Source organism: Vidua chalybeata, chromosome 5, assembly GCF_026979565.1.
Source record: "Vidua chalybeata isolate OUT-0048 chromosome 5, bVidCha1 merged haplotype, whole genome shotgun sequence".
NCBI classification, from domain to species: Eukaryota; Metazoa; Chordata; class Aves; order Passeriformes; family Viduidae; genus Vidua; species Vidua chalybeata.
Window position 1 is genome coordinate 41,779,899 of NC_071534.1, and position 13,585 is coordinate 41,793,483.

General features: G+C 36.5%; 1 protein-coding gene across 1 annotated transcript in view; it reads left to right on the forward strand.

Moving 5' to 3' along the window:
• LRIG3 (leucine rich repeats and immunoglobulin like domains 3) overlaps window positions 1–13,585 on the forward strand; it is a 41,136-nt gene that overhangs the window by 11,908 nt on the left and 15,643 nt on the right. Inside the window, exons 4-9 of the mRNA XM_053943263.1 lie at window positions 8,170–8,304; window positions 8,918–9,061; window positions 10,974–11,117; window positions 11,424–11,567; window positions 11,994–12,137; window positions 13,400–13,480. Coding sequence (XP_053799238.1) covers window positions 8,170–8,304; window positions 8,918–9,061; window positions 10,974–11,117; window positions 11,424–11,567; window positions 11,994–12,137; window positions 13,400–13,480 — 792 coding nt within the window. The remainder of the gene's footprint in view (window positions 1–8,169; window positions 8,305–8,917; window positions 9,062–10,973; window positions 11,118–11,423; window positions 11,568–11,993; window positions 12,138–13,399; window positions 13,481–13,585) is intronic.

Here is a 13,585-nt window from a genome sequence, read left to right on the forward strand (position 1 = left end):
TAGGCACTAATGCCCTCATTCCAGGAGAACAAGTGAAAGTTCTGGCTGTTGTTGCCATTCTAATGACATTGCTTATCTAAGGTGTACCTATTCTGTCCTATTTATCCTAAAAATCTGCCTGAACCAGTGATCTTTACATATAAGAAGAAAACTAATACTGCCTTTCAGGTCTATCACAGTTGTAGTTTTGGACCTAGGGGAAAAATCTAGAAACAGATTGAAACCAAATAGTGTAAGTACAATAGCCTTGTCTGGAAGTCCTGTTTGGTGTTTACCTACCAATACTATTTGCATAGGGGTTTTACTTTAAAATTCTTCCGAAAATGTTAACTACTATTAATGTTACTAGTGCTTTGTAAGGAAGAGACTGATTTGTAAATTCAGCAATGTTACGTAAGATTTGTTTAAGGATATACAGTTTAAATAAGAGACCCATGCTACTTTTACTTGCAGAATTTTTAAAAAATACGTAGTTGTAGACCCTGTCCAACATCATCAGTACACTGTATCTTTGAGTACTGTGAAAAATGGAAGGTAGCAGTGCCTATGAAGAGACCGAACAGCTTTGAGTATTGAAGTATTCTGTCTCTCCAACTAGAATTTATTCTTATCAAAACATACATGTAGAACTAGTATTAAAGCCCCCATGTTTCTCATTACCCACATCCAGGATGTGTTCTGTTGTAATGCAGTTGTAGTCAGTAGGCATTAGAAGAGCTGTACATGCCCAAGTCTTTAGTGCATATAGTGAAATTCTAACATTAGACTGGTTTTCAAGAGTGGAATGTTTTAAATAGACTTGTAATTTTACATTTTATTGAGTAGGAGATACTTTATTTAAAAGCACTAGAGCATATGGTGTAGGTGATTCTAGTTGTTGTGTTGTAAGGACTGATCATGTTAGTCTAGAATACAAACAAATACTTGGTCGTAGTAAAGCCAGAGAGGAAAATTTGAAAGTCGTGGTGTGGAAGTTAAAGGGTGCATGAATGATTCACAGTTCAGGAATGTTTTTCAAGTCTTACATTAATGTGTGTTTTATATTAGGTTCCTGCTTCACTTTTTTTTTTAGAATGTGAAATGTTCTGTTTATGAGAGACATAACGAAAATGTGACATGGTAGAGGTTCTCAGCTGTGCTGGGGGAGTCATCCAACTCTATCTGTACAGGAAGCCTTTAAGGCAGGGACCGTTCACTTTTGAGTTCTGAGATACTTAAAAGTGCTGCCAAAATTGAGGCGGTTTTTTGAAATGTGCCTGTGTGTTTGTTAGACAATGAAGAGAATCCACAAGCCACTTCTCTGGAGGTTTTCTACAGCCTTTAGTTTGTAATATCTGTCAATATGTGCTGAATTTAAATTTACTGATTTTGAAGATGTGTCTTGTATCCTGGATTAGGTTTAAAATCTACTAACAGAAGTACTAACAGAAAAGGTCAGGAGATAAAAACAGGACAAAAGAACTGTAAAGTAGCCAGTCCTAGGTGACTGCGCAGGTCACAAGTTTTCGCAGTAAGAAAAACTATTTCAGCTTTAAATTTAGCTTTCTGATCAGCCACTACAAAATTAGCCTGATTACTTATCTTTATACACAAACATAGTTACTGAAGAAAAGTGGCAATTAATCCCTTCTACTCTTGTGAAGGGATTTTTTTTTTTTTTTATTGTTTGTCCCTTTCTGTTTAAAATGTGGAAAAGTGTATTTATGTATGTTATGTGATAATGGGCATCCCAGGTCAGGCTTCAAATAGTCATATTGAGAAATAAAAATTGAACTAATTGAAGCAAACACTCAAATCATGCATTTGTCCCAGCTGAAAGTTTGAAAACAAGAGCAATAGTTTGTATTTTGTGGCAGTAACTTAAACCCCTTTGAAAGGCTTTCAGTGAGGACAGAAGGATAGGTGTGAGAAGTTTGCCTCTTTGTCATATCACAGTGGTCTGGGAGTGAAAGCTGTGTGTAAAATCCAGGAGAATACTGTCTTGGTATGCAGTTAGAAAGCTGTAGTCACAAGAAAGATGTTTAGATGAAACTCCTGAAAATGAAAGCTTACATTCAGTAGGAGTGAATGCCTTTCCCTCCTATGCTTGCCAGAGAAAGTGGTATTGTTTGTTTATAAAGCTAGCGTACTAAACTGGAGTCTGGATCCCAGTATGAAGAAAACATTGGTCAAATATTTTACATCCTTGTCATCTCTTCAGCTACCACTTTATTATGGGAAGGATTAAGATTTGGATGCTGCCTGGAAGAGTTTGTTTTGAAGAAGGATTGAAAGAAGGGATAGAGGAATGCCAGACTGGGCTTCAGGCATAAGGCTACTTGGAGAATGTCCCAAAACTAAGAGTAGTGGTAAACCATGTGTGACTTGGTCTGAAGTTGTGAGCAAAAGCTAGAGCGAGGAACTTACTGGAATTAGTTCTTGTAGTCTTTGACATTTGGTGTGGAGACTTAAGAGGAAGTAAATGAAAGAATTTGAAAAGAAACCTGACTTAGTCAGACTTACAGACATGGAAACTCAATTTTTATGACAGTGATTTAGGCTGAATGATGGGAAAGAGAAGTACATAGAAACACAGAGTTTGTTGTAGCAAAGATTGTGTGCGTGAGAGCCTAGATAAGTGCTTTTGCAATGAGAATGGAAAAGAATGCAGATTTTATGAGCTATTTGCAGTGGATAAATCTGTCATGATTTTCTGATCAGAGTGGTAAAGGAAAAGGTGAATTAAAAAGAATAGTAGTGGACTACAAACTAGAGAAAACTGTTCTGATATGACAGAATGGAAGAGTGGTAGGAATTTTACAGAGGAGTAGGGCATATGATGTGGAAAATGAGAGACGTGAAAATGAAATTGAGATGTCAGGCGTAAGTGTTTGGATTATATTTCAGAGAATTGGTAGTAGTGGTGGTGATTGTAGTATAGCAGTCAAATCACTTGTGCCTTGAGTGGAAGAGAAGTGGATGGGAGAACATTGCTCACCTTGAATGATTGAAGTTAGGGGTACATCTAGAGGGGTATGCAGTCTAAACTTCCTAGACTTTGGTCTGCACCCTCTAAAAGGGAGGGTTGCTCTGTAACAATAAAGAATAGGTGTTACTTAGGAACTCTATACATACAATAGGTTTACTTAGGAACTCTGTACATTAGATTAGAAGAATGATTTGTAATACTGGAGGGCACTATGTTGGTTTTGTCTAGGTCATGTTTTAAATTTTCCAAGATCTTAGCATTAACTAACTGTCACACAGCTCACCAAGTCTGCAGTGGGCTATTATTCCTGTTGTCAGTTCTTGCCAAAATAGTTATGTTTACATTGCTTTTGTTTACAGTTGTTAAAGTAAAGGGATGAATTTACACATTCACTTGCCTATCACATGCTAAGTAACTTGTGATTATTTTGGAAAAGCCAGAAAACTGAATTGGAAACAGACATCAGGGTATTAAGAAGAGAGTTTGGAAGGAAAACTTAATTAGTTGCATATTGGCACTATGACTGGAATCAGAAGAGAATTGTTATGGAAGTATCATGTGTTTGAAAGTTTGGATTTGTCTCTTTCTTCTTTTTGCTGAGGAAAACTTATCTGATCACAGAGTTGTTTCAGTCTGCCTCTTTAGCCTTTCCCAGTTTATGTTTGATTTGGGAATCAATAAACCTTTGGTTTCAAGTTTTGGACAGGGTATCAGTAGCCTACAGAGTTCTGAGTTTTCATTTTCTGTTATGCCTGTGTAATATAAAAAACAAGAAATTTAAAGAGTCTTTCTGACATCTGGCTTTAAAGGGGAATGAGAGGCATGGATCATGGAATGAAGGGGACCTTCAAAAGAAGGAACAACTGCTTGCCACAAGGAAGGCAAGAAGCTCATGTGTGAGAGAGGCATCAGATTTGTAAACCTACCAGTAAACTGGAAGTGAGCCAGAATCTGGGCTCTATTTCTGCTGACTTTGTCTTGGAGAAAAACAGTTTCACTTGCAATACTTCTATTACTAACACTTGCAAATATTAAAAAAATACCCCAGACTTTCTTAATTCAGTCCAGTTGGGTGTCTTAATGGTGAGAAGAGCATGTAGTCCCATTCATATCAGAAGCTGCTTTTTTGTAAGGGTAGTGTTAAGCTTAAAACTAAAATTTCAGTATTTTAAATAATGTAATTTTTCATTACAATGTTGCCCAGTATTCAAATGAGTAGAAATTGAAGAAAAAAACAACATTTTTGCTCTTCTTGAAGTAGTAGTTACTGAGGCTCTTCTGATAAGACTTCCTTAAAGTTGTCCAGTCTTATCCTAAAAGCGACAAGGTATGTATCTTCTAGCACTTCCAATTACAGTGTTGATCCTTTGTATTTAATATAATTTATTTTTTCTTTTTGCTTCAATTTTGTTCCACACAGTATGTTTACATCATTGCTCTCAAAGGAGTTTGGGAGGGGTGGAAGGGGACTGCAAAAAAGAATATGCCAGCTATATGAATATGATGTCAGATAGTGAGTGATGGAAAGAACAGGTGAAAAACCCAGAAAAATTTAAAAGGAGGCTGTGAGTTGTAGTGGCATGCAATGGAGACTGCCCAGAACATGCTCAGATGTGGACAGTCATGTTGGTTTTGTAAGGACTCTGATATGGCTGCCTCCAAAAGCTCTAATCCGGTCAGACTACGCATCCTTGAACTTCTGTGTGTTGGCCTCAGCATGGGTCAGAAAGATGCATCCAGTCCTAGCAGAAGGTTTTTTTTTTTTTTTTCCCTCTTCACTCCTGTTTTCCAGCAGGAGATTCCACTATGGTTTAATTTGCCTTTTTGTGATTCAGATTATTCTGCTTCTCAGGGCTTAGTTGAGGGACAGGAGGTACTGTGTTAGTCCAGATATACACATATGTTAAGACAGTTACTTTACATCTAACATTTATGCTGAACAGGTTGCATGGACTCTTCTCCAAAGTTGTCTCTCTATACAACTTGTTTTTTACTAGGTTGCTCCACCTCCAGACTCCTACACATACTCCTTGTCACGATAGTAGGGTGAGATCCAACAAAGAAGTTTTCAAAACACTGCAGGTCAGGATACAGCTGGAAGAAAAATTATACTGGAAGTGCAGGAGTGTTTTTTTGTGCTGAGATTTCAAAGAGAAACAAAAGACAGGACTTCAGGTCCTAATTTGTTCCTGCCTTGCATTTTCTATGTTACAGTGTGCATGATGAGTTACAACTCATCAGGACCATGAAGCTTATGTGGATATTTTTCTTAGGTAGAAAACATTTCATACTGACAATCTTTATCAAGAGACAGTACGACTATCTCATATCTTTAAAAACTGGAGAGGAGGGGATGTTTCAGGATTTAAGAGCTTTTACATCTGAAAGGTGTTAACTAGATGCTTAACAAATTGGATACAGAAGTTTCTGACCTGCTTTATATTTCCCCAGAGTAAAGAAAGTACAAGTCATTATGTTGGATACCTGGCAGCTGGTTGTATAGAATGAATTTTAAGATCAGGATTAAGAGGGCTATTAGAGGATTTCTAGCCTATTGGTACATTTAAAGTCATGAATGTTGAGAAGGAAAGCTAAGGTTTCTCATACCCATAATGAAAAACTGGTATTCTCAAGGTGGTATTCACACAGGCTTATGTAAAAGTTATTAAATCAGGCTGTATGCACTCATTGTCATTGGTTTGTGGGGTTTTTTGCTGCAAATCGGGGTGTAGGCACTCAAATTGCAAAAGGCACGTTCAAATTCATGTAGATATTTTTGGTGGGTTTATCTGCATTCCTTGGTGCTTCTGCTGCTTTAGCTGTAACAGGAGAAGTAAGGAAGCTGCAGCATGTTGCTGGTCCTTTCACATGAAGAAATTGTTACCAAATTGCTGCAGGTTCGTTTCTGGGCAAACTTGATGTACTGGTTTTCTTGTTGCAGGGAATCTCTTTCTCTCATCTTGCCTTGAAGGTCTGTGAAATTAAACCAATGGAGTGTATGCAGCTCCTTTTGTCTGAATACAGCAATAGTACCATCTCACAGGAAAGGTTTTCTTTTGGGTTTTCTTACCCCCACCCTCCTCTCAGTGAAAAAATTTTTATGTCATTGTGTCCACACTCATGTTCTTTGGTTCTGTCTTGAGAGTTAGACAGGCTTATGTTCTCAAACATGTTCTTGACTAATTTTGATGATGATTTGGCAGTTATGAGGAGGGTGATACATTGTTCTTTTCAATTTGCTTAAGTGATGATTATGAGGACCAATCAAATTAGAGTTAAACATTCTCATTTTAAATAAAGTTGGGTAATAAGTCGAACTATTTAGATATCTTCAATGCTGAATAATCTTCCAGATGTGAATTATTATACTTACTTTCTTTTGAAGAGAAACTGGACTAGTGTGTTCGAACAATAGAGAATGAACCTAATTTGGCAACTGAGTAACTTCTACAAATACGATTAAGCAGGAAGGTGCAGTGAGGGCTGGTTTGATCTTGATTGTGAGATGGAGTGGGACTATGATGTGTAGTGCAGTTTTACTGCGCAAAAGAAGTTGCTCGTCACTCCTCAATATGGCCTTACCATCTCCAAAAAAGAAAAATGTTCCTGAAGCAAACAAGCTGCGGGTTTTTTGTTCGGTTGTTTTTGTTGTAACTTGGTCTGTGTCAGGTAATTTGCCACTTGGTTTAAGTGGTACTCTGAAGATGGTGTAAGAGTTTTATTCGGTTCCATTAGGTCCAACTAAAGTTTGTAATACAGGGGCTATTATCCTGCCAGTTGTGAGGAATTTCTGTTTTATGGAGCAATGCTGACACAAAGACAGTACTGTGCAAGCCGTCTTATAACTGAACACTTTCACACTGCAATTTAGGAGGTGGGCAGTTCAGGAAATTGCTGGCTTCTGCTGGAGCACACTTTTACTGCAAGGAAAATTTTATTCATCACTCAAGTAATTGACAGTTTTAATACCTTGTTAGTAATTACCTTGTAAACAAACTAATGCAGAAAGGCAAGGCTCTATGACCTGTTACGTTATCTAACTCACATTCTTATTTGGCTGGTGGAAGTGACACACGGTGGTGTTTGTTGTTGTTTTTTATTAAAGTAATTTGTTTCCATTTATTATAAGTACTTTCAGCTAAGAGTTAAAAAATGCAGTGTATCTGTACCAGACAGCCTAAGGAATGAAACATGATACAAGCTCAACATTGGAGGGGCTGCTGGATCCCTTACCCATTCGCATATGTGGTCAGAAAGCCCATTAATCTCACTTCTGGTTCAGTTTGTGAGTTAGGACTTTTTTTGTCTTGAGCAGTAGTTCCCCCACACCCCTTGAATACATGAGAGTTGTCCATGCTACCCTATTGTGTAGATTTCTATTTGATCCAAAGCAAGTATTTCCAGTAAACACCTTCCAGAATTAATATTCTTGCTGATAGTTTTACTACAATTGCTTCTGCCTGCAATCTCTAGGATCTGGGAAAAGCTCCTAAATCTTGGTAATTATCAAACAAGGTGTAGAATGTACCACAGCTAGAACTGACTTGAACTTACAAGGTAACAAGAGTTATTTCAGGTTACATTTGTTTAACTGGTTGTGATCTGCTTTCACCTATGTAGTGGTAGCCCTGAACAATAATGCTGCTGATGTGTGGTGTATGATTTGGCCAGTGTATTATTTGGATCATCCATCCTTTATAATCTAGCTCTGTGTTTTTTTCTGGAAATTCAGTTGGATTTCTGTGACAAGGAAGTTTTCAAAAACCCCCAAGCACTGTATTTAGCTACTATGATAATAATTTGCTTAAAAGAGAAAACAGCTCTAACCTTATTTCATTACAATATTGTGGCATACTGTTGCATGCAAGTGTCAGGTATTTCTACTGTTCAGAAATAGCTGATTATAGAGTTTTGCATCTCTTTTTAAAACCCATGAATTGCAGTAATTTGATTACATTGCATTTTTTTTCTTCATTTCATGGAATTCTATTTTAAGAACTACTAATGAAAATTTATTTAGACTGTTCCAATTTGTGATTTTGGATTAATATTATGCATAGAGAACATAATTTATTGCTTTTTTGTAATTCAAAATTATTTTTGAGTAGGAAAATTAAGAACTAATATTGGTCAGAGTTGTGTAGTTAAGTTGTGTTTACTCTGGAAATGACAGTCTTTTGCCTACCACCCTTAAACTTCAGGACGAATAACAATATTGCCAACATTTTGTCTGAACATCTGAAGCCATTTCAGAGTCTAGAAACTTTGGACTTGAGCAACAACAACATATTGGAGCTAAAAATTTCATCATTTCCATCATTACAACTCAAGTATCTGTAAGTAAATTTTTCTTCTTTGAGGTTACTTTCAAAAATCTTGTTGGATAATTTAGATTGGCAGCTGTTTATTAAGGTACTAAATCTTATTTTAATTGGAATGACATTAATATTTGTACTTGTCTAGTTTAACATAAGCTACTAACTTGAATATATGAGTTGTTACAATGAGATGTTTTAATTCATTAAAAAAACTAAGGCCATTATCTTGAGATTAAACACATAGATGTGTCTCTTGACAGAAATAATTATGTGATAAGATGAATTTAAGTTCCCCATGGATAGGCTAGTTTATATTTTTATGAAGTTTGTTAGACTTCTTGTGAATACTTTAATTCTTACTCAGGAATATTGGAATGCCAGATATATTGACTAATAAAAAAGAAACAAGATTGCCACATACTATCTTCTTCCATTACCACACTCTGGCAGAGTAAAATGGTGGTGGTGAAATACTATTTGACTATAGAAAAAGCTGTCAAGAGCTCTAATTAATATGAAAAAATTCCATTTATAAATGACTAAGCACCACAAGAGTTTTGTGTTTCACTACTTGGTGTTAAGAATTTATTAAATAACTGTAAATTTAACCTTCTAGACATTGTTTCAACAGGTATATTAACAGTAACCGAATAACCTCTATGGAGCCTGGTACCTTTGACAATTTGTCTACCACACTTCAAGTATTGAAACTGAACAGGAACAAAATTTCAGCAATTCCTCAAAAGATGTTTAAACTGTCCCATCTGCAGCACCTGTAAGTGTAACCTACAATTGACTAATTGTTTTCAGGTTTTCCAAAGGACTGGCAGTGCTTGAACTTTAGCCTTTAATTTAACCAGAGGCAGAGTGAGACAGACAGAGAAAACATATTACTACAACCTTTACTAACTGCAGCGTTGTACTGAACAAAACTAGTCTTATATGTTGGTGAGATGTGAACAGTCTTTGTGTTTAAAATTGCGTTTGCCTATTAAAAGTTAAAAAAAAAAAAGACTGGAAAAGGGGTAGTAGCAATATTTCTGTAAAAAAGCATCAGGAAAATAGTAAGTAAAGTAAACTTATATAGTTCACTGCAGCAGTCATTTACTTTTTGCTTTCACGGTGGAATGAAGGAAATTCATTTGCTTTCAGATGGCATGACATTAAGCAATATGCTTGAATAAATAGACCTTCAGCTTTACTAATACAGTGCTGTCTGTAAATATTTTACCAAATAAATAATAAAGTTATATGAAAGAGACTGTGGGGTTTGTTTTAATTGGAAGATTTAGAAAGTGCAGAAAATAGACAAGAGAATGGGTTGCGCTTTGTCAAATCCTGAATAATTACTTTCCATATCAGACAGTCAGGAGTTAAAAATTACAAAGTCTCTTAGGTTAGCCTTGAAAGGGATCAGTTATAAGAACGCTGAAATATTAGAGTGCTTGACACTTGTGGAAAGGGTAACTGTGTTTCTTCTGTATACAAGTTCTGGAACAGTTTTATTCAGGCCTCAGTAGAAGAGAATGAGAACAGTCCTGCAAAGCTCAGGATTTGTTAATGATCTTGGTAGACTTTCTGATCTTCAGAGTCACCTTAAATTTTGGATGTTGATTATATCCTTGCCTAAAAATGTTCCCTTTGTTCATAGTCATTATGCTGACTGAGTTATGTTAGGTAGCTTATCTGCAAAGAAGGCCAAAAATTTGTGTTATCACCTGGAAATATTCAAAGAAGAATAGAGAAGAACTAAAGCCTGTTCTTACTGAATGTTCTTCACTTTTTATTCATATTTAAACACAGGATAAGAAGTAGGGTTCTCCGTCAGGTCTGTTATCAGGTAGATTTTGCGTTAGACTGCCATAGAGACAAGCTGAATTCTTACAGGGTTGTGACTCTGAAAAATAATGATGGTATAACTATGGGGAGAAGATTATTTAGACCTTTACTTTGCATGAGGAAATAAGTTTTGGAAGGAGACTTAGGAGTCTTAGTAAACCTAAGACTTCCCTGAAGGGGCAGATGGTCACTCTTTTTACTACCTTTCGGTAGTATTGTCTAATCCTGTCACTGCATCTTGCCCTCCAGCTAGTTATGTCCTACATCTACCTCGCAGGATACACATTACTCCCAGTTTCTGACCTGCACAGGGTGAGTGTAGTGGCAGAATAGTGAGTGCCAAGACCACTTGAGAAAGAGGGAAGGCACTATGTGTAACTGGTTGTGGAGGAAGAGAGGTGTAATGAGTACTTGGCTACAGATACAGAAAGAGATCACCCAGGATGTTAAATTTTGTCTAGTTATCACAACTAAAATTTTAACTTTTTTGACTTGTTTATTGATTGCAATTACAAACCAGCCTTAACAGCTCTATTGCTGGATAAACACTGCTCTCAGTTTTGAATTTGGGAACAGGATTAACCTAGACATTCTAGGTCTACAGGGATTCTTTAAGTCTGAAAATCAAGGAACTGCCAAGTACTTGTTCACAGTATCAGAAAGGCAGAAAAGTATTAACATGGTTGAACATAATGTGTTACAGTAAAATAATTTTACTTTTATTACTTCTTGTCTTTGTTTCATGTGCAAGAAAAGTGTTTAAATAAAGTTGATTCCAGAGAGAAAATAAATATTGTTGGCATGTAGGTAAAATTACTGTGCTGTAACTGTAAAATCTCTTGATGCAGGGAGCTGAATCGCAACAAAATAAAAAAAATAGATGGTCTCACTTTCCAAGGACTTCCTGCTTTGAAATCATTAAAACTGCAGAGAAATGGGGTTATGAGGCTCATGGATGGTGCTTTCTGGGGTTTGACCAACATGGAAGTCTTGTAAGTATCAAACTTTTGCTGGTAGGTTCTGCTGATAACATATTAAGTAGATTTGCACAAAATTAATAGAATTGTGTGGTAAAATTTAAAGGCATTTTTGAATTAAATTGTTTTGTTGTGGTCTGAAAAGGAGCAAGCAGTCAGTAGTGAATGTGTAGAGCAGCACACTTTAAATGCGTGCATACAACTCAAGATTTAAATAGAGGCTCCAGCTATCTAGCCAGTGTCATGAGGTCAGAGGTGGACCTGTGGCATAGCATGCATGCTGCTGAGTTTCTGTCTTTTTCTCTTTGTGGGTGTTTGTAGGCAGCTGGACCATAATAACTTAACAGAGGTAACCAAAGGCTGGCTTTATGGCTTACTGATGCTGCAGCAACTCCATCTCAGCCAAAATGCCATCAGCAGGATCAGTCCTGATGCCTGGGAATTTTGCCAAAAACTCAGTGAACTGTGAGTACCTTTATTCTCTTCCAGTTTCAAAAGCCGGGTACATGCCAAAACATGAGCCTATTAGCTCTGATCTGAGAATTTTTCATAGCGAAGTTTCCAAGATGACTACAGCTTTGCTGTATAAGACAGTTATATCTTGTTGAAAGAAGTTGGAAGTTAACTGAGATTGCTCCATTTCACTGTAGCAGTTGTACTAAAGCTATAACACAGTACTTTTCAAATGAGAGAAATTAATTCTGCAGTAATTTGTGAATTGTTTGAAACAGTGCAAAGTGCTGTGTGGTCAGAAGTGGTGTAGTGAGTTCTGTGATAATCATCAGGGGAAAACCGGTGCTTCCCCCCGAAAATTCATATGGGTTGAACTAAGTTAAATAAGCACTGCAGCATGAACATTAAAATGCTTTTTTTTTCCCCTTAAATTTGCAGAGATTTGACATCCAATCAATTAACAAGGTTAGATGATTCAAGCTTCATTGGGTTAAGCGTGCTGGTTGGACTGTACATTGGAAACAACAAAGTAAATTACATTGCTGATTGTGCCTTCAAGGGACTTTCCAGTCTACAGATTTTGTAAGTTGACAAACTCAATTTGTAAGGTCAAAACCCTTATGAAAAATCCTGTGTTTATAGGTTTATTTCTTTCCTTTATGAAAGAGACAAGAGCATTTTGTTAACTTCCTCTGATCAGTGTGTGATTTTCTTACAGTAAGATTTCTTTCCAGAATAGTTGAGAAAGGGAGAAGTTGCTCTTTTGTTAAGGCTGTGCACAATGGATGGTGATAACTGTGATACAGACTTCCAGTAGGATTGTTTCTGGGAGAGGCATATCTCTTGAAGGCAGCAAGCAGAGCACTGCTACCCACAGTTGTAGGGATCTGGATCATAGTTGTGTCTTAACTGAACCATTTTCCCTCATAGCAGAAATAAGAAGACAAAACTTATTGTCATGACTGGACAATTGCTTTAAGTACTAGACCATGTTTTGAAATAGCATTTCTTAAAGGAAGGGAAAGAACTAATCTAAATACATTCCTCTTCATTAAAACCTTCCCATTGCATACCACTGACCCATCTGTGAGCCAGATGAGCAAAACTATTGCCTTTGCCTCTAGGCTTTATTTTCAGGGGTTTGCTCACATAGTCACACTTAAGGCATCTAGTAAAGATGCAAATTAGAGGAGTGTACACTGTGTTTTTTAAGAATATAGAGAGTTGGAGATCATAAAGAGAGGAAGTTAGAGAATTGCGAGCTGTTTAGGTATTAAGTTATTAGGCATTTTCTCCTAGATTTTTCTTTGTCCTCTAGCCCAACCCTGTAGATTGTTTGCAGACACACTATTCTGTACACAAATCTGTAATCTCTTTATGCTTCATAGATAATTAAGCAAGTGTTTGGGGATGTTAAAATGACTCTCTGGGTGTTAATATTAAGGACTTAAAAAGACATGAGCATGCTCCATTTCAAAGGGACAACAGTTGGTCCTTTCCCTTCCTGCAATGCATGGTTTCTTAAATAGTCCTGTATCTGAATACTTTTAGAGGGGTATGTGGGTTTCTTTGTTCACAATTCTAAAAATTGTTGAGTTTGTGATCTTTTTAATTATCAGTGGGAAAAATACTAATAGTCTTCAAAGTCTCTCAGTAAGAATTGAAATGATAGTCAGGAAAAGCTTCTCTTAAAAAGCCCACAAAAACCAACTGAACAAAAATTCAACCTAACAGAAAGCTATTTTAGTTTTTTTTTTTTTAAGTACTACATGCTGTTGAAGAAGTATGTGCCTTGCTCTTTTTAATAGCTTTTGTGGTTTGATTTCCCCTTCCCTCTTAAACAGGGATCTGAAAAACAATGAAATATCATGGACTATTGAAGATATGAATGGTGCTTTCTCTGACCTAGATAAACTTAAGAAGCTGTGAGTATTGCTACAATATTTGTATCTCATCATACCTTAAAAATATAGCTTATTACGTGTCTTTCAAGGAACAAACACAACACTTAAGGATATTAAATTTTCAGT